The sequence below is a fragment of the Scyliorhinus canicula genome, chromosome 10 (assembly GCF_902713615.1).
Source record: "Scyliorhinus canicula chromosome 10, sScyCan1.1, whole genome shotgun sequence".
NCBI classification, from domain to species: Eukaryota; Metazoa; Chordata; class Chondrichthyes; order Carcharhiniformes; family Scyliorhinidae; genus Scyliorhinus; species Scyliorhinus canicula.
The window spans coordinates 147,162,246-147,181,806 of record NC_052155.1 but is presented as its reverse complement, the minus strand read 5'-3'; the positions used below and the strand labels follow the sequence as shown (position 1 = coordinate 147,181,806).

The 19,561-nt window shown below is 44.1% G+C and overlaps 1 protein-coding gene across 10 annotated transcripts in view; it reads right to left on the bottom strand.

Annotated features, from left to right (window-relative positions):
• lrrfip2 (leucine rich repeat (in FLII) interacting protein 2) overlaps positions 1–19,561 on the bottom strand; it is a 261,526-nt gene that overhangs the window by 125,304 nt on the left and 116,661 nt on the right. For 5 of the 10 annotated variants that reach the window (XM_038809832.1, XM_038809829.1, XM_038809830.1 and 2 more), the window contains 3 exons: positions 11,631–11,684; positions 2,822–2,887; positions 2,513–2,584 (listed from right to left, as the gene is read on the bottom strand). The exons of the other annotated variants lie outside the window; for them this stretch is intronic. In XM_038809832.1, the coding sequence (XP_038665760.1) occupies positions 2,513–2,584; positions 2,822–2,887; positions 11,631–11,684 (192 nt within the window). The remainder of the gene's footprint in view (positions 1–2,512; positions 2,585–2,821; positions 2,888–11,630; positions 11,685–19,561) is intronic. 10 annotated transcript variants of the gene reach the window in all.

Here is a 19,561-nt window from a genome sequence, read left to right as displayed (position 1 = left end):
TTCGCACTGCTGCCTCAGGGCGCCAATGACCCGGGTTCAAACCCGACCCCAGGTCGCTGTCCGTGTGGAGTTTGCACATTATCCCCGTGTCTGCGTGGGTCTCACCCAACAATCCAAAGATGTGCAGAGTAGGTGAAATGGTCACGCTAAAAATTGCCACTTAATTGTAAATTTAAAAAAATATATATTTTAAAACATATATTAGTATATCAGTTCATGAAAGCAAAAGAAAACCAGGACAATTCCAGAACTGGTTTGAGAAAGCACAATTTAAAAAAGACAATGCATGCATGACAGGAGATTTTAAGAACAAGAAGTTGGAGTAGGGAGTTTTACAGAGTAGGAAATAATTATTTTTATTTGTTCACAGGATGTGGCAAAGCCGGAGTCTACTGCCCATCCCTAAATGCCTTTGAAAAAGCAATGATTAAGTAACAGTCATCAAAAGAAGATGCGCATTGCGGCAAATTGCAACTCACCTAACCTTTTTTGGACACTAAAGACAATTTGGCATGGCCAATCCACCTAACCTGCACATCTTTGGACTGCGGGAGGAAACCAGAGCACCTGGAGGAAACCCACGCAGACACAGACTCCACACATACAGTGACCCAAGCCGGGAATCGAACCTGCGACCCTGGAGCTGTGAAGCAACAACGCTAATCACTGTGCTACCATGCCATCCACGTGTTCCCCACAGCTTTTACAGAAATTTCATCCCAAAGTTGTGAAATAAAATATACTAGTCCAGTGGTAATCGTGGCATTTCTACTACAAAAACACACATTTTGCAAGGAGAGGTTTAAGCCACTACCTCAATGAAAACTCTAAAGAATAACAGGTCCATGATCCAAAATCTGGCTGTGCAAAAACCAGAATTATCTGAAAGTTGGACAAGTTATCTTGGGAGTTGTGGGTGTCAATCCCAGAACAGACAAATTGCTGGAAGAGGCCATCATCCGGCTGAACCCAGAGGACAGAACAAAGAGTTTTGCACACAAAGACGAGAGTCCATTGAAAGATTTTAAGGCCCCGTCTCCACCTGACATTATGTAAAAAGCAAGAGGATGGCAGGGGAAAGGATTGGACCACTTAAGGACAGTGGGGGGAATCGATATGTTGAGCCAGAGGAAATACTTTGCATCAGTGTTCACTAAAGAAAGGGACTTTGTGGAAGATGATTCTTTGGTAGGGTGTGTGGACAGTCTGGATCATGTTAACATCGAAAAGGAGGAGGTATTGGGTCTTTTAAAATATATTAAGGTAGATATGTCTCCTGGGCCAGATGGGATTTATTCCAGAATACTGAGGGAAGCAAGGGAGGATATTGCTGGGGCCTTGACTGACATCTTTGTATCCTTATTGGTTACAGGTGAGATCCCAGAGGACTGGAGAATAGTTAATGTGGTACCACTGTTTAAGAAAGGTAGCAGGGATAATCCTGGAAACTATAGGCCAGTGAGCCTCACGTCAGTAGTCAGCAAATTATTGGAGCTAATTCTCAGGGGCAGGATTTATACCCATTTTGGTTGGTATCATGACCAGTACAGGTAAAGATTGGTATCATGGCTGGTACAGGCTTGGAGGGCCGAAGGGCCTATTCCTGTGCTGTATTGTTCTTTGTCCCTCCCTATTCCCCAGTCACAAAGCTGCCTGTTCTACCAGCAAGATAGACGGGGATTCTTCCTGCAGTTCCAGAGAACTCAGAGTCTAAATGATGGAGATGCAATATATGTCCTGTAAATGAAGGTGGATATATTTATTCCTTTCAACAAAAATTGCTATCTACCCATATTGACTTTCACTGAATCCCAGTGCATGGATCACAGAAGCGGGGTGAGATCCTGCTGAGCATCAATGAGCCTCCAGCAATGCTGTTGTATGATACTCCAGCAATGCTGTTGTATGATACTAGTCCAGTGGTAATCGTGGCATTTCTACTACAAAAACACACATTTTGCAAGGAGAGGTTTAAGCCACTTCCTCAATGAAAACTCTAAAGAATAACAGGTCCATGATCCAAAGTCTAGCTGTGCAAAAACCAGAATTATCTGAAAGTTGGACAAGTTATCTTGGGGGTTGTGGGTGTCAATCCCAGAACCCCAGACAACAGAGAACAAGCGTCAACCCCTTCACTCTGCATGCCGGTAATCCAAAATCCAGGAAAATCCAAAATGCGGCTCTAAAGTTCTCGAATTCCGAAATCGGATTAATGTTTCAGAAAGTAGTTTTTCCTTCCCCAGCAACAGAAAGCCTATCAACGTCAACTTCCTGCACATTTGTTCACAATTTTTCTTAGGTTCTGTTCATTACAGGAAATATAACTAATATATAAAATCAAGATTAATTTTACAAGTTGAAATGGTTTGTGAAAATAGGTGCATGTATCCCCGAATTGGGAATCAATTTCAGAATTTAAAATAGGTAAAGATGGTTGAAAACTAGTGTCCCAGGAGCCCAAGTCAAGCTGAATGCAAGATATTTTACTGAAGTAAAAAAACATAAGACAGACCCGAGTATAACTGGAGAAGGACTTAGCGCTATTTAAGGTGTTGTATTTTCTTTGACTGTGGTACATTCCACTCTGTGAAAATCAAATCATAGAAAGAACAAATGAATATAAACAATATTTCCAAAATTATAAAATCAAGTCAAAACATACTTGAAACACAACTATGTCACAAATACCATTAGTAAAAATTAAGGGAACAGTATTTGCTGTTTCAAATTCAATACAAGACAATCCTTAAGATCTGGACCTGATAGCTTTACAGAAAAGTCCGGACATTTATCTCAATAAGCAACACATTAATCAACTAACCAAGGAACCATCATTGGAAGTAGAGAGCTTCTTCCTGACTGCATGAGCATCATTGTGAATTGAACTCTGGTAGTGAAAGATAAATTAAAGCATATTAACAATCCTACAGTACAACACCCATCTGTTACAAACTTTACTCATTAAACATCACGAGCATAACAGAAAAATTCTGAGATTTAATTCTTATATCAAGATTGCCGGAGACCAATGTTTGGGACATGCATGATTTTTATCTACATTCATAGCTTTACCAAGTAAATTTCCTTATGAAACATCAAAATGGAAATTCTCGCAGATTTAAAATGGAAAAAATATTTGATTGGAGGTATTTTCAAATATATATAGAACAAAAATGAGCAAACAATTGTATGAGACTCAATCCTGCACACGATGAAGATGAGTTCATACACCTCAAGTCTCATTCCACACCCGGCTTGCATCGCCCTCCCAACTCCTCCTCCCGCTTGTGCCGGACCTCCTCCATTGGGGCGCCCTCCCTCCCCATCAGCTCCCCATATATGTCCGACACCTTGTCCTTGCCTATCCCATCCTCGGACAAAAGTTTATCCTGTAGCGCTGGAGGTGGCAGCCACGGGAATGAACCCGACCCCTTATTCAAAAAGTCCCTCACCTGCATGTACCTAAACCCATCCCCGTTCGGCAGCAAGTACACCTCTTCAACCTCCTCCAATTCCACAAAACTAACTTCCACAAACAGCACCCAAAAATACTCTATTCCCAACCCCGAAACCTTGCATCCAGCCCCGCTGGAACAAACCTGTGGTTGCCACAAATCGGCACTCTCAGGGACATGCCCTCCATCCTACAGTGCTGCAATTGGTCATGCTAAATTGACCTTTAATTGGAATAAAATAATTGGGTTAGGTTAGGGCTAACCCGAACCCTAACCCTAAATTTGTTTTTGAAAAAGACTTGGGCACAAAAATCAAGAGGTTCCAAAATACGAATAAAACTTCGGAAGCACTGTCATCTTTACCGTCTGGATCCTTTCAGCCAACGACAAAGGCACACATCCCACCTCCTAAAGTCCTCCTTCATTTCCTCCACCAGTTTTGCCAGATTCAACTTGTGCACTTGGGCCCAGATCTGTGCCACATGTATCCCAAGATACCGAAACCCAGCCCCTGCCGAACGAAATGGCAACCTCCTTAAACTCACTCACTGTCCTCATGCGTTGTAATACCTCACTTTTCCTCATATTGAGCTTACACCCGAAAAAAGATTGAACTCTCCCAAGATCCCCATAATCCTGTCAAAACTTTCAACCGGGTCTGCAACAAACAACAACAGCGTACAAAGAGACTAGGAGCTTAACCCTCCACCCAACCAACCCCTTCACCTCCTCAATGCCCCACCCAAAGCCCTAAGTGCCATTGCCAATGGTTCAATCGCGAGGGCAAAGAGCAAAGGATAGAGCGGATACTCGTGCCTGTCCCACGATGCAACCCAAAAAACTCAGAATTGACACTATTGGTCCGCACACTCGCCTCAGGAGCTCTATACAACAATCTCACCCAGTCGACAAACCCCTGTCTGAACCTGAATCACCCCAACACCTCGAATACGTACGGCCACTCCACACGGTTGAACCCTTTCTCCGCATCCATAAACACAACCACCTCCACCTCCCGCCCATCAAAGGCATCATTATCACATTAAATAACCTCTGAACAATGGCTGATAGCTGCCGCCCCTTCACGAACCCCGTCTGGTCCTCCCCATCACCCCCGGCACACAATCCTCTATCCGCATTGCCAGCACCTTCACATTTAATGATATTGGGTTTTTATCTTTCTTTAAAATGAGCAGGCCACAATACCTGTTTGGGGGGAATCTTACCCCTTCCCACTGACTCATTGTACATTTCCACTAACGGGCCCCACTCCGACCCAAACTTATTAAACTCCGCAGGCACCCGTTCAGGCCCATGGTCTTCCCCAACTGTATTGTCCCCACACACTCCGTCACCTCCTCCAGACCAATCGGGGCCCCAGCCATTGTACCCTCGACTCATCAACCCTCGGGAACTCTAGCCAGTCAAACATTGCGCCATGCCCTCATCCCCCGCGGGGGGCTCTGAACTATACAACTTTCGATAAAATGCCTCAAACACCCCATTTACCTGGAATCAGCTCGCCTCCCATTCCCCAATGCCCCCATACCCCTGTCCATCCGCCTAATCTCCTTCAGCGTTTCCTGCCTCCTCAACTGATGCGTAAGCATCCTGTTTGCCTTCTCCACATACTTGCACACAGCCCCTCTGGCCTTGTCCAGCTGTCACACTGCCTTCCGAGTCGACATGAGTCCAAAGTCCTTTTGGAGCTTCTGCCTCTCCTTCAGCAGCGCCTCCTCAGGTGCCACCGCTAGAATGGTCTCCACCAGCCTCAGTGTGTCCACCTGCTCCGCCGTCTCCTTAAGCGCCCTAATCAAAATAATCACCACTCTAACGACTGCCTTCAATGTATCCCATAATGTAGCCACCTTCCCCATCTTAATTTGCTCTAAGATCAAGCAAGATAAATACTCAGGGATAAAGCTAATTAAATAGTACACGGGGATTGGATTTAATCTGACACAAAACAGCTTAAGTTTAATTTTAAACGTTTAATTTAAAGGACAGCTCCAAGGCGTGGTCTGCTCCTCTTGCTCCATGTGGCAGGCTGGGGACAGTTCCAGTCCTCAGGGTAGCAAGTATGCAGGAAGTATCTCCAGTTACAGCTCATGGAAGCTCGCGTTTCAGAGCTGGAGTGGCGGCTGGAGACACTGTGGAGCATCCGCAAGCCGGAGAGCATCGTGAATAGCATGTATAGAGAGGTGGTCACACTTCAGGCTCTGCAGGCATGAAGAGAATGGGTGACCAGAGCAAGAGAGCGAGGCAGGTAGTGCAGGAAATCTCCTGTGGCCATTCCCCTGCAGAACAGATACCGCTTTGGATACTGTTGAGGGGAATGGCCTCTCAGGGGAAAACAGCAACAGCGAAACTTGTGGCACCATGGTTGATCTGCTGCAGAGAGGCAGGGGGATAAGTGTGACAGTGCAATAGTTATAGGGGATTCAATTGTAAAGGGAATAGACAGGCGTTTCTGTGGCCGCAAACGAGACTCCAGGATGGTATGTTGCCTCCCTGGTGCTAGGGCCAAGGATGTCTCGGAGCGGGTACAGAACATTCTGGAGGGGGAGGGTAAACAGAGTGTTCGTAGTACACATCGGTACAAACGACATAGGGAGAAAAAGGGATGAGGTCCTAAAAGCTGAATATAGGCAGCTAGGGAGGAAGTTAAGAAATCGGACCTCGAAGGTAGTGATCTCAGAATTACTACCGGTGCCACGTGCTAGTCGGAGTAGAAATGACAGGATATATAGGATGAATACACGGCTGAAGGGATGGTGCCAGAAGGAGAGTTTCAGATTCCTGGGGCATTGGGACCAGTTCTGGGGGTGGTGGGACCTGTACAAACTGGATGGGCTACACCTGGGCAGGACTGGAACTGATGTCCTATTTGCTTGAGCGGTTGGGGAGGGTTTAAATGAATGTGGCAAGGGGATGGGAAACGATGCAAGAAGTTGGAAGGTAGTAAAACAAGGGCAGGAACAAAAGGCAGTAATGGGGAAAGTATAAGGCAGAGGAGCCATAGTCAAAAAGGGCGACAGTACAAGGTACAGTGACTGAGGGGAGCTCAGTGAATAGGCCCAGCAATACTAAAAGGAATAAAACGGGAAGTAAAAACATAAATGGAAAGCGACGTGGCAGGTTGTTACATGAAGATATGGGTTCAACGACAATGAAAATTAGGAGAAACGTTAAGAGGAAAAATAAGGGGCAGCAGGGTAGCATGGTGGTTAGCATAAATGCTTCACAGCTCCAGGGTCCCAGGTTCGATTCCCGGCTGGGTCACTGTCTGTGTGGAGTCTGCACGTCCTCCCCCTGTGTGCGTGGGTTTCCTCCGGGTGCTCCGGTTTCCTCCCACAGTCCAAAGATGTGCGGGTTGGGTGGATTGGCTATGCTAAATTGCCCGTAGTGTCCTAATAAAAGTAAGGTTAAGGGGGGGGTTGTTGGGTTACGGGTATAGGGTGGATACGTGGGCTTGAGTAGGGTGATCATGGCTCGGCACAACATTGAGGGCCGAAGGGCCTGTTCTGTGCTGTACTGTTCTATGTTCTAACTGAGGGAGGTTACTGATAAAGGTGTTAAGATTCAAAACAGAGGTACAAAAACCAACATAAGTGCACTTTACCTGAATGCTCGTAGTATTCGGAATAAGGTAAATGAGTTGATGGTGCAAATCATCGTGAATGACTATGACTTAGTGGCCATTACTGAAACATGGTTAAAGGATGGTCACGACTGGGAATTAAATATCCACGAGTATCAAACTATTCGGAAGGACCAGAGTGGATGGTAAAGGAGGTGGTGTAGCTTTCTATTATCTAAGGATGACATCCGGGCAATAGTAAGGGATGACATCAGTGCTGTGGAGGATAAGGTTGAATCCATTTGGGTGGAAATCAGGAATAGTAAGGCGAAAAAGTCATTGATAGGAGTAATCTATAGGCCACCAAATAGTAACATTATGGTGGGGCAGGCAATAAACAAAGAAATAACTGATGCATGTAGAAATGGTACAGCAGTTATCATGGGGGATTTTAATCTACATATCGATTGGTTTAACCAGGTTGGTCAAGGCAGCCTTGAGGAGGAGTTTATAGAATGTATCCGCGATAGTTTCCGAGAACAGTATGGAATGGAACCTACGAGGGAACAAGCGGTCCTAGATCTGGTCCTGTGTAAAGAGACAGGATTGATTAATGATCTCATAGTTCGGGATCATCTCGGAAGGAGCGATCACAATATGGTAGAATTTAAAATACAGATGGAGGGTGAGAAGGTAAAATCAAATACTAGTGTTTTGTGTTTAAACAAAGGAGATTACAATGGGATGAGAGAAGAACTAGCTAAGGTAGACTGGGAGCAAAGACTTTATGGTGAAACAGTTGATGAACAGTGGAGAACCTTCCAAGCGATTTTTCACAGTGCTCAGCAAAGGTTCATACCCACAAAAAGGAAGGACGGTAGAAAGAGGGAAAATCGACCGTGGATATCTAAGGAAATAAGGGAGAGGATCAAATTGAAGGAAAAAGCATACAAAGTGGCAAAGATTAGTGGGAGACTAGAGGACTGGGAAATCTTTAGGGGGCAACAAAAAGTTACTAAAAAAGCTATAAAGAAGAGTGAGATAGATTATGAGAATAAACTTGCTCAGAATATAAAAACAGACAGTAAAAGTTTTGACAAATATATAAAACAAAAAAGAGTGGCAAAGGTAAATATTGGTCCCTTAAGAGGATGAGAAGGGAGATTTAATAATAGAGATGAGGAAATGGCTGAGGAGCTGAACAGGTTTTTTGGGTCGGTCTTCACAGTGGAAGACACAAATAACAAGCCAGTGACTGATGGAAATGAGGCTATGACAGCTGAGGACCTTGAGATGATTGTTATCACTAAGGAGGTAGTGGTGGGCAAGCTAATGGGGCTAAAGGTACTCAAGTCTCCTGGCCCTGATGGAATGCACCCCAGAGTGCTAAAAGAGATGGCTAGGGAAATTGCAAATGCACTAATGATAATTTACCCAAATTCACTAGACTTTGGGGTGGTCCCGGTGCATTGGAAATGAGCAAACGTAATACCACTGTTTTAAAAAGGAGGTAGGCAGAAAGCAGGTACTTATAGGCCAGTTAGCTTAACTTCGGTAGTAGAGAAGATGCTGGAATCTATCATCAAGGAAGAAATAGCCAGGCATCTGGATGGAAATTGTCTCATTGGGCAGATGCAGATGGAGGGGGCTAGCTATGAAGAAAGGTTGAGTAGATTAGGATTGTTTTCATTGGAAAGACGGAGGTTGAGGGGGGGACCTGATTGAGGTCTACAAAATTATGAGAGGTATGGACAGGGTGAATAGCAACAAGCTTTTTCCAAGAGTGGGGGTGTCAGTTACATGGGGTCACGATTTCAAAGTGAGAGGGGGAAAGTTTAAGGAGATGTGCGTGGAAAGTTTTTTACGCAGAGGGTGGTGGGTGCCTGGAACGCTTTACCAGCGGAGGTGGTAGAAGCGGGCACGATAGCATCATTTAAGAGGCATCTAGACGGGTATATGAACGGGCGGGAACAGAGGGAAGTAGACCTTGGAAAATAGGAGACAGGATAGTATAAAATAGATAAAGGATCTGGATCGGCGCAGGCTGGGAGGGCCGAAGGGCCTGTTCCTGTGCTGTAATTTTCTTTGTTCTTTGATGCAGCATAGGTTCATAAAGGGCAGGCTGTGCCTAACTAATTTAGTGGAATTTTTTGAAGGCATTAGTGCGGTAGATAACGGGGAGCCAATGGATGTGGTATATCTGGATTTCCAGAAAGCTTTTGACAAGGTGCCACACAAAAGATTGCTGCATAAGATAAAGCTGCATGGCATTAAGGGTAATGTAGTAGTATGGATAGAGGATTGGTTAATTACTAGAAAGCAAAGAGTGGGGATTAATGGGTGTTTCTCTGGTTGGCAATCAGTAGCTAGTGGTGTCCCTCAGGGTTCAGTGATGGGCCCACAATTGTTCACAGTTTACATAGATGATTTGGAGTTGGGGACCAAGTGCAATGTGATCAAGTGCAAGATGAGTGGTAAAGCAAAAAGTGCAGAGGATACCGGAAGTCTGCAGATGGATTTGGATAGGTTATGTGAATGGGCTAGGGTCTGGAAGATGGAATACAATGTTGACAAATGTAAGGTTATCCATTTTGGTCGGAATAATAGCAAACGGGATTATTTAAATGATAAAATATTAAAACATGCCACTGTGCAGATAGACCTGGGTGTGCTCGTACATGAGTCGCAAAAAGTTGGTTTACAGGTGCAACAGGTGATTAAGGCGGCAAATGGAATTTTGTCCTTCATTGCTAGAGGGATGGAGTTTAAGACTAGGGAGGTTATGCTGCAATTGTATACGGTGTTAGTGAGGCCACACCTGGAGTATTGTGTTCAGTTTTGGTATCCTTACCTGAGAAAGGACGTACTGGTGCTGGAGGGTGTGCAGAGGAGATTCACTAGGTTAATCCCAGAGCTGAAGGGGTTGGATTACGAGGAAAGGTCGAGTAGACTGGGACTGTACTCGTTGGAATTTAGAAGGATATGGGGGGATCTTATAGAAACATATAAACTTATGAAGGGAATAGATAGGATAGATGCGGGCAGGTTGTTTCCACTGGCGGGTGAAAGCAGAACTAGGGGGCATAGCCTCAAAATAAGGGGAAGCAGATTTAGGACTGAGTTTAGGAGGAACTTCTTCACCCAAAGGGTTGTGAATCTATGGAATTCCTTGCCTAGTGAAGCAGTTGAAGCTCCTTCATGAAATGTTTTTAAGATAAAGATCGATAGTTTTGAAGAATAAAGGGATTAAGGGTTATGGTGTTAGGGCCGGAAAGTGGAGCTGAGTCCAAAAAAGATCAGCCATGACCTCACTGAATGGCGAATCGAGGGGCCAGATGGCTTACTCCTGCTCCTAGTTCTTATGATGCTCTATATAGTTCAGATAGCCACCAGCATCTTCTCTCAGACCTCCTTATCGGCCAATAACCCCACATCCAACCTCCATGTGGCCTCTGAGCTCTCCCCCAAATACTCGGTCTAACCACCCCCACAGCAGCGCCTTGTCCAGGACAAAACAAATCAATCCGGAGAACCCCCTGTGGACACACAAAACAAACAAAAATTCCTTCGCACTCGGCCTCCCAAACCACCATGGATCTGTCACTACCATTCGCTCCATAAACTCCAGCAACTCCTTCGCCATCGCCAACACCCTCATAGACCTGGGGCAAGACGTGTCCAGCCTCGGATCTAACACTGTATTAAAATCCATCCCCCTCATGATCAACTGGGGAGTGTCCAGGCCCGGTATCTTTGCCAGGACTTGCCGCAAACTCCACATCTTCCCAATTTTGGATATCAATATTCAGCAGCATCATCTCCGGCTCACCGTCACAAATCTACCCCCAGGGTCCGCCATTATGCTCCCTACCTCAAAGGACATCGTCTTATTAACCAGCACTGCCACCCACCTTGTTTTCATATCCAACCCCGAATAAACACTTGTCCCACCCATCAATTACACAGACTTGTCTGATCCACCACCTTCAAATGAGCCTTTTGCAAAAACACAACATCCGTCTTCAAACACCTCAAATGCGGAGACACGCGTGACCTCTTAACTGGCACATTTAATTCCTCCTCCCCCTCCCCCCCCCCCCTCCTCCTCCTCTCGGGTCAGCCATATCTCCGCTTTAACCAGCTTCCCCTGGTCCATGCCACACAAAATGTATAGTGGACCACTGAGCAGGCAACGATGCCACACAGTTCTCCACCATTATCCCTTCTATCGCACTACTCACAAGCTCCTGGTCTGACTGTTGCCTCTTTACAGTTGCACTCCTTATTTGATAGGGCTGAGAGCCAGCAAACACTCCCGCGAACGTTTGATAGGGCTGAGAGCCAGCAAACAAGCCTGTGAATGGGTAACAAGGACCAAACAATTCCGCCTCAAACAGGAGCCACCAAATGTGCGCCCACTCAATCCATGGCCGCCACCGGAAGTCCTCAAAATTCTAACACAGATAATTCAACTTTCAACCCTGAAGCAAAGGATTTTCAGAATAACCAAGGTGAAGAATATATATACAATGTACCATAACTCATTTTGTACAGATTAAATTATAAAACCAAGTGACAACACATAGTTTACATACAACTCGGAAGGTTTTCTCAAGATGAGCTGATTTATCCTTTGCACGAGATGTCATCTACGAATGCACAGACAAGGAAACAAGAAGAAAAAATGAAGAACACGATATAGACAGATTAATGACATCTGGAAATAAATTGAGATTGAAAATATAAAGATGTGCATTTGGACTTTTTCCTCTCTCCTCCTCGCTGCAATATAATAAAAATGTAAAATGGTAGTAATTTTTTGACCACAAGGACACGGATTCCATTCTGACTCCCTGAAATGTGATGATCAGGTTGTGTACACCTCTCGGTGAATAATCTACTGTATAAATACAGCATTATAAAAAGCCATCTGTACTTTCAAATATGCTTCATGTCAACTTAGATCTTTGTCATATTTCAATTCAAAACATTGTTAAACCTAATGTGGAAAAAGAGCACTGATAAATATAAATAATATATGCCAATAATAAGTCCAATGTTGAGGGAAAATTCTCTAAAAATTCCTTGACTTGTCTTTTCAAATTGAATTTCCGTAAAAGTGGCCCACAATTCTGAAGGTCTTGAAAGAAGTGTTTAACGAGACAGTTGATGCATTTGTCTTTATTTTCCAAAATTCTCACGGTTGCATTAAGTTGGAAGATAGCAAATGTAACTGCTTTATTCAAAAAAAGAGGGAAACAGAAAACAGGAAATGATAGGTCACTCATATGGCGCATGGCATTTTTTCTGGCTCATCTTAATCTCCATCTCTTTTGTCACCCAGGAAGCTCGGAATTTGTTTCCCCCACCTTTCCCCTTCATGGGAATATACCTTGACTGCACCCAAACTAGCCCATTGTTCAGTCACAGTTTTACCTGAAGATATTAGATTCCAATACGCGTAGGCCGCATCCATTCTCATGCCACTGAAGTTAGCTTTCCCTCAGTTCATTATTCTTACCCTAGATTGGTGTCTGTCCTTTTTGCACACCCAATCCAAGCCTTATGATACATGGTTACTGTCACCTAAATGTTCCCCCAATGATATCTGATCCACTTGGCCCACCTCATTCCCAAAAGCCACATCCAGTAATGCATACTTTCTCATTGGTCTGAAAACAAACTGAAAATTCTCCAGAACACACACTATGACTTGTTGTTGCTCTCTGCCCTTTGCACTACTACTATCCCATCTATATTAAGATAACTAAAGTCCCTCCCTTAAAACAAATCATTCTTGCACCTCTCTGTGATTTCCTTTAAAATTTGTTCACCTACATTTTGCTCTCTAGTTGGTGCCTATGGACGTCACCGAGCAATTTAATTACACTCTTGTTGTTCCTTAGCTCTGGCCAAATACATTTTGTCCTTTCTTTTCGAGGAAATCCGCTCCCGCACTTCAATCTTCACCTTAATCAATACAGTCATTCACCTCCTTCCCTTCCTTCCAAATTGTCCTGAACACCGATCCAGAAATATTTGATACCAGTCCTGCCCTTCTTCGAACCAGCTCTCCATGATTTATAATATATTTCCATGTAGCTGTTTTGAAACTGACCAAACGTATTTACCACACTCTGCATATTCACATATGTGTGGTAACGCTAATTTAGACCTTTTCTTATTGCCTTCTTCTTTTGACTTCTGGCAGTCACTTATTCCTTATCTCCCTGTATACCCTTAAGCTGTAGGATGACGTCAATAAACGTACAATTCACAGAGCCCTCAGCCTTGTGAACATGCTGCAGTGAAACCAGCTCACATTCTGAAACACTGAGCTAGAATTGCTGCAGCTGACCACACTTCCTGCCCATATCATGATCCAGACACTGGAGCATCCTGAAGTTTCCAAGTGGAACCGGATATGCACTCCAGGGGACGGAGTGGCCCTACCATTTCTCCATCTATTAGATAATAAAAGCTTATTATAAAAATTGAAGACTCACCAGCTACTTACTTCTCTTCTGATGTCACTTAAATATAGGACGGGTACCTTAACTATTATCCAAAAAATAAATTGAAAACTTTAAATTCCCAGCTCCTCAGACTAACTCCATAACACTGAAGAAAGGGAAACTAAACTAAAACAAACATTAGTCAATCAACTCATGATTTTTCTGTGATGCCATTCTCCCCTCCCATCTCCCCATCCCGCAACTTAGTGTTAGCCAAGTTCCATTTTGGTGATTCTGACCTGAATAAGTAATTTCCTCTACACTGCCGCTCCCTAGTCCTTCTGCTAGGAGGGATTCACCTCACACATCTTTCAATAAATTCTATTTGTAACTTGTCTGTTCATTTTGCTAGCCTATTTAGGTCCTATTGTTACAAATGGGACCTGGAATTGGGAAAGGAGATGTAGTGGGCGATTTAGGTGTTAACAGACCAAGGGTAAAACTGCGAGCAGAGGGTTCGAGGTACACGTCCACACCTTACCTGAGTTACATGGTCCCATTCAGACTTAAACTCGTTAATGGGAATAAACAGGTTACCCATGTTCAGCTGGGGTGATTTATTCAAGATCCATTGTCCTCTGGGACACTCTGATCTGACCAGCCATTAGCCCATAATGGAGCAGATTGCTTCTTTAGGAGGTTAATTGCATATTAATAACATGGCCTTGTTTTTTTGTGTGTAAATGGGAGTGGGCAGATAGCAATGATGAGTTCAAGTCTGGACACCAGGACAGAACCATTGTTTGAGGGGTTGGGCAGAGCTCAGAAAGAAAAATATCCTGTTCAAACATGTGGGGGCAGAAGGATTTGGAAAGACACTGGGACAGGTCATCAAAAGCTGCCACAGAGACCGGCTTCGAAAAGAGGCTTGAAGGAGTTACTCTACCAGCAGAAATATATTCTATAAATTTAAGCATAGTTAAGCATAAATTTAAGCACAGGGATGGTGCAGGCGGGAGGGATTCAGATTTCTGGATAACTGGGGCTCTTTCTGGGGAAGGTGGGACCTCTATAGACAGGATGGTCTACATCTGAACCTGAGGGGCACCAATATCCTGGGGGGGAGATTTGTTAGTACTCTTTGGGGGGGTTTAAACTAATTCAGCAGGGGCATGGGAACCTGGATTGTAGTTTTGGGGTGCGAGAGATTGAGAGTAGAGAGGTCAGGAGCACAGTTTTGACTTCGCAGGAGGGCGGCAGTGTTCAGGTCTGTGGTTTGAAGTGTGTCTATTTCAATGCCAGGAGTATACGAAATAAGGTAGGGGAACTGGCAGCATGGGTAGGTACCTGGGACTTCGATGTTGTGGCCATTTCAGAGACATGGATAGAGCAGGGACAGGAATGGTTGTTGCAGGTTCCGGGGTTTAGGTGCTTTAGTAAGGTCAGAGAAGGGGGCAAAAGAGGGGGAGGTGTGGCGCTGCTAGTCAAGGACAGTATTACGGTGGTAGAAAGGATGCAAGATGGGGACTCTTCTTCCGAGGTAGTATGGGCTGAGGTTAGAAACAGGAAAGGAGAGGTCACCCTGTTGGGAGTTTTCTATAGGCCACCTAATAGTTCTAGAGATGTAGAGGAAAGGATGGCGAAGATGATTCTGGAAAAGAGCGAAAGTAACAGGGTAGTTGTTATGGGAGACTTTAACTTTCCTAATATTGACTGGAAAAGATATAGTTCGAGTACATTGGATGGGTCGTTCTTTGTACAATGTGTGCAGGAGGGTTTTCTGACACAATATGTTGACAGGCCAACAAGAGGTGAGGCCACTTTGGATTTGGTTTTGGGTAATGAACCAGGCCAGGTGTTAGATCTGGAGGTAGGTGAACACTTTGGAGACAGTGACCACAATTCGGTGACCTTTACGTTAGTGATGGAAAGGGATAAGTATACCCCGCAGAGCAAGAGTTATAGCTGGGGGAAGGGCAATTATGATGCCATTAGACATGACTTAGGATGTGTTGGTTGGAGAAGTAGGCTGCAAGGGTTGGGCACACTGGATATGTGGAGCTTGTTCAAGGAACAGCTATTGCATGTTCTTGATAAGTACGTACCAGTCAGGCAGGGAGGAAGGGGTCGAGCGAGGGAACCGTGGTTTACCAAAGAAGTGGAATCTCTTGTTAAGAGGAAGAAGGAGGCCTATGTGAAGATGAGGCGTGAAGTTTCAGTTGGGGCGCTTGATAGTTACAAGGAAGCGAGGAAGAATCTAAAGAGAGAGCTGAGACGAGCAAGGAGGGGACATGAGAAGTCTTTGGCAGGTAGGATCAAGGAAAACCCAAAAGCTTTCTATAGGTATGTCAGGAATAAAAGAATGACTAGGGTAAGAGTAGGGCCAGTCAAGGACAGTGGTGGGAAGTTGTGTGTGGAGGCTGAGGAGATAAGCGAGATACTAAATGAATACTTTTCGTCAGTATTCACTCAAGAAAAAGATAATATTGTGGAGGAGAATGCTGAGACCCAGGCTATTAGAATAGATGGCATTGAGGTGCGTAGGGAAGAAGTGTTGGCAATTCTGGACAAGGTGAAAATAGATAAGTCCCCGGGGCCGGATGGGATTTATCCTAGGATTCTCTGGGAAGCCAGGGAAGAGATTGCTGAGCCTTTGGCTTTGATTTTTAGGTCATCATTAGCTACAGGAATAGTGCCAGAGGACTGGAGGATAGCAAATGTGGTCCCTTTGTTCAAGAAGGGGAGTAGAGATAACCCCGGTAACTATAGGCCGGTGAGCCTAACGTCTGTGGTGGGTAAAGTCTTGGAGAGGATTATAAAAGATACGATTTATAATCATCTAGATAGGAATAATATGATTAGGGATAGTCAGCATGGTTTTGTGAAGGGTAGGTCATGCCTCACAAACCTTATCGAGTTCTTTGAGAAGGTGACTGAACAGGTAGACGAGGGTAGAGCAGTTGATGTGGTGTATATGGATTTCAGTAAAGCGTTTGATAAGGTTCCCCACGGTCGGCTATTGCAGAAAATACGGAGGCTGGGGATTGAGGGTGATTTAGAGATGTGGATCAGAAATTGGCTAGTTGAAAGAAGACAGAGAGGGGTAGTTGATGGGAAATGTTCAGAATGGAGTTCAGTTACGAGTGGCGTACCACAAGGATCTGTTCTGGGGCCGTTGCTGTTTGTCATTTTTATAAATGACCTAGAGGAGGGCGCAGAAGGATGGGTGAGTAAATTTGCAGACGACACTAAAGTCGGTGGAGTTGTAGACAGTGCGGAAGGATGTTGCAGGTTACAGAGGGACATAGATAAGCTGCAGAGCTGGGCTGAGAGGTGGCAAATGGAGTTTAATGTGGAGAAGTGTGAGGTGATTCACTTTGGAAAGAATAACAGGAATGCGGAATATTTGGCTAATGGTAAAATTCTTGGTAGTGTGGATGAGCAGAGGGATCTCGGTGTCCATGTACATAGATCCCTGAAAGTTGCCACCCAGGTTGATAGGGTTGTGAAGAAGGCCTATGGTGTGTTGGCCTTTATTGGTAGAGGGATTGAGTTCCGGAGCCATGAGGTCATGATGCAGCTGTACCAAACTCTGGTACGGCCGCATTTGGAGTATTGCGTACAGTTCTGGTCGCCTCATTATAGGAAGGACGTGGAAGCTTTGGAACGGGTGCAGAGGAGATTTACCAGGATGTTGCCTGGTATGGAGGGAAAATCTTATGAGGAAAGGCTGATGGACTTGAGGTTGTTTTCGTTAGAGAGAAGAAGGTTAAGAGGTGACTTAATAGAGGCATACAAAATGATCAGAGGGTTAGATAGGGTGGACAGCGAGAGCCTTCTCCCGCGGATGGAGGTGGCTAGCACGAGGGGACATAGCCTAAAATTGAGGGGTAATAGATATAGGACAGAGGTCAGAGGTGGGTTTTTTACGCAAAGAGTGGTGAGGCCGTGGAATGCCCTACCTGCAACAGTAGTGAACTCGCCAACATTGAGGGCATTTAAAAGTTTATTGGATAAGCATATGGATGATAAGGGCATAGTGTAGGTTAGATGGCCTTTAGTTTTTTTCCATGTCGGTGCAACATCGAGGGCCGAAGGGCCTGTACTGCGCTGTATCGTTCTATGTTCTATGTTCTATGTTCTATGTTCCCTGCCTGCCTACCTAATTAGAGTTGAGAGTTGTATGTCCATTTTATGTGCTGTTTAATGGACAATAGTGTGTTCGGATTAAAAGATACATGAATGCTGTTCTTGTTAGGTTTGAAGTTTAAAAGTTTAAATATTGTTTTCATTTTGATTTAATAAAGTTTTGTGTGTAAAAATAATCAAGCTCTATTTCTTATGCAATCACTGCTGAAGTGAGTCGATTTTTCTGCAAAGTCTTCAAAATTAAAACGTTTCGGTTCTACACTGTTGAGATCTGACCAACCGTCCATAACAAAATTGGAATCCAATGATATCATCATCGCTGTCTGTCACGTTTCCCAAGTCTCCAGTTTGAAAAACTATCACCATGATTTGCTGATCACTGCTTTTCAGCAATTTCTTTAAATCCAAGCTGACACTGATCCTCCTATTGCAAAAGCCTCACTTATGACTTATTTTAAGAGGGATGTCAAGGACAGCATAAAGGCTAAGGAAAAAGCATACAAAGTGGCGAGGATTAGTGGGAAACCAGAGGATTGGACTGCAGTATTGGTGAGAATGTCAAAACCAAAGACTGCTGGAATCTACACAACACTAGCACAGAAGAAAGTTTAAAGGTTTTTAGGCGAGTGAAACATAAAAGCATTACTTGAATCTCTTGTCCTCAATATTCAAGGAAAAAAATCAACAATGATGTAAAAAATCACAGGGAGATAGAACTCTCCTTTCAGAAAGATAAAATTATAACTAAACTTTAAAATAAACAAAGTCCCGAGCACAAACTGTACAGACTTGTCAATTTTTATCCATCTTCTCACTAATCACTGTTCTACAGTGGGACCAATATTGTCTGCTGTTCAAATGGTCAAACTAGAAATGAAACGGGTTTTGTACATTATTGTAATTATCAACACAACTATTCACTGTATCCAATGAACTTCGTGATCTTGAAAGATATAAAAACTCAATTCAGAGCAAATAAAACCTAGCACATTTGAAGTCAATTTAGTGTTGTTGATCGTGGCTTTCACACACATTCCACCAAATTTTTTAAATCTTCTTTGTTCAACTTGGGAAAAGATCTAACAATAGTTTTCAAAGCGGTGACAAATCCACCAAATGGCAAATCTATAGCAATCAGCCTCGATATTGCCAAAAGCAAAATTAAGAGAAAAGTCAGAATAAATTATTATTTATTGATACATTGGAATATCCGGAGGCAAAAGAATAGAATAACAGAATGGTTACCGCACAAATGGAGGCCACTTATCCTGTATTGTAGGTACTGACAGGGTGGGGGGTGGGCGCATGGGAAAACTATAGGTAAAGGCAAGGTTGTGAAACTAGGCAATTTGTATGATTTAAAAGGAAAAGCAGGAAATTGCAAAAATATACAACATGAAGAAACGGTAGTGAACTGGAATTCGACTGCTCTCGTTAAACAGCCCTCATTGGCAGAGATCCAATGGACCAAATGCCCCCTCCGATCTGGAGTATCTGCAGGATTCTATTGTCAGGGTAAAACTGTCAAATAGTTAAAGATGTAGCTGAACGTTCACCTTAGATGGCGTTCTGCAAAGGATGCTGGGAAAAAAGGATGCCAATACAAGAATAAGCAGGCCACTGTCTAAATGAATATTGATGAGCAGGCTACAGCCTGAACATTGCAATGCACAAAGACCATCTCCAGGCCATCCCAGGAACAATAGAAGTACACTGTCAATTGCGAATGTCCACCAGAAACATTGGCTACGTGCCCCCAACACCTGCAGGCATGGACATGAGTGCACACCCCAAGAACGATGTGGCAGGCCCTGATTGGACTCAATCAACCAGGATGATCAAGCTCTGGTCAACCGATTGGCAATGATCCAGAGACCGCCCAAAAGGGTGCAAAATCCAGGAAGGTTAAAAGATGCCACACC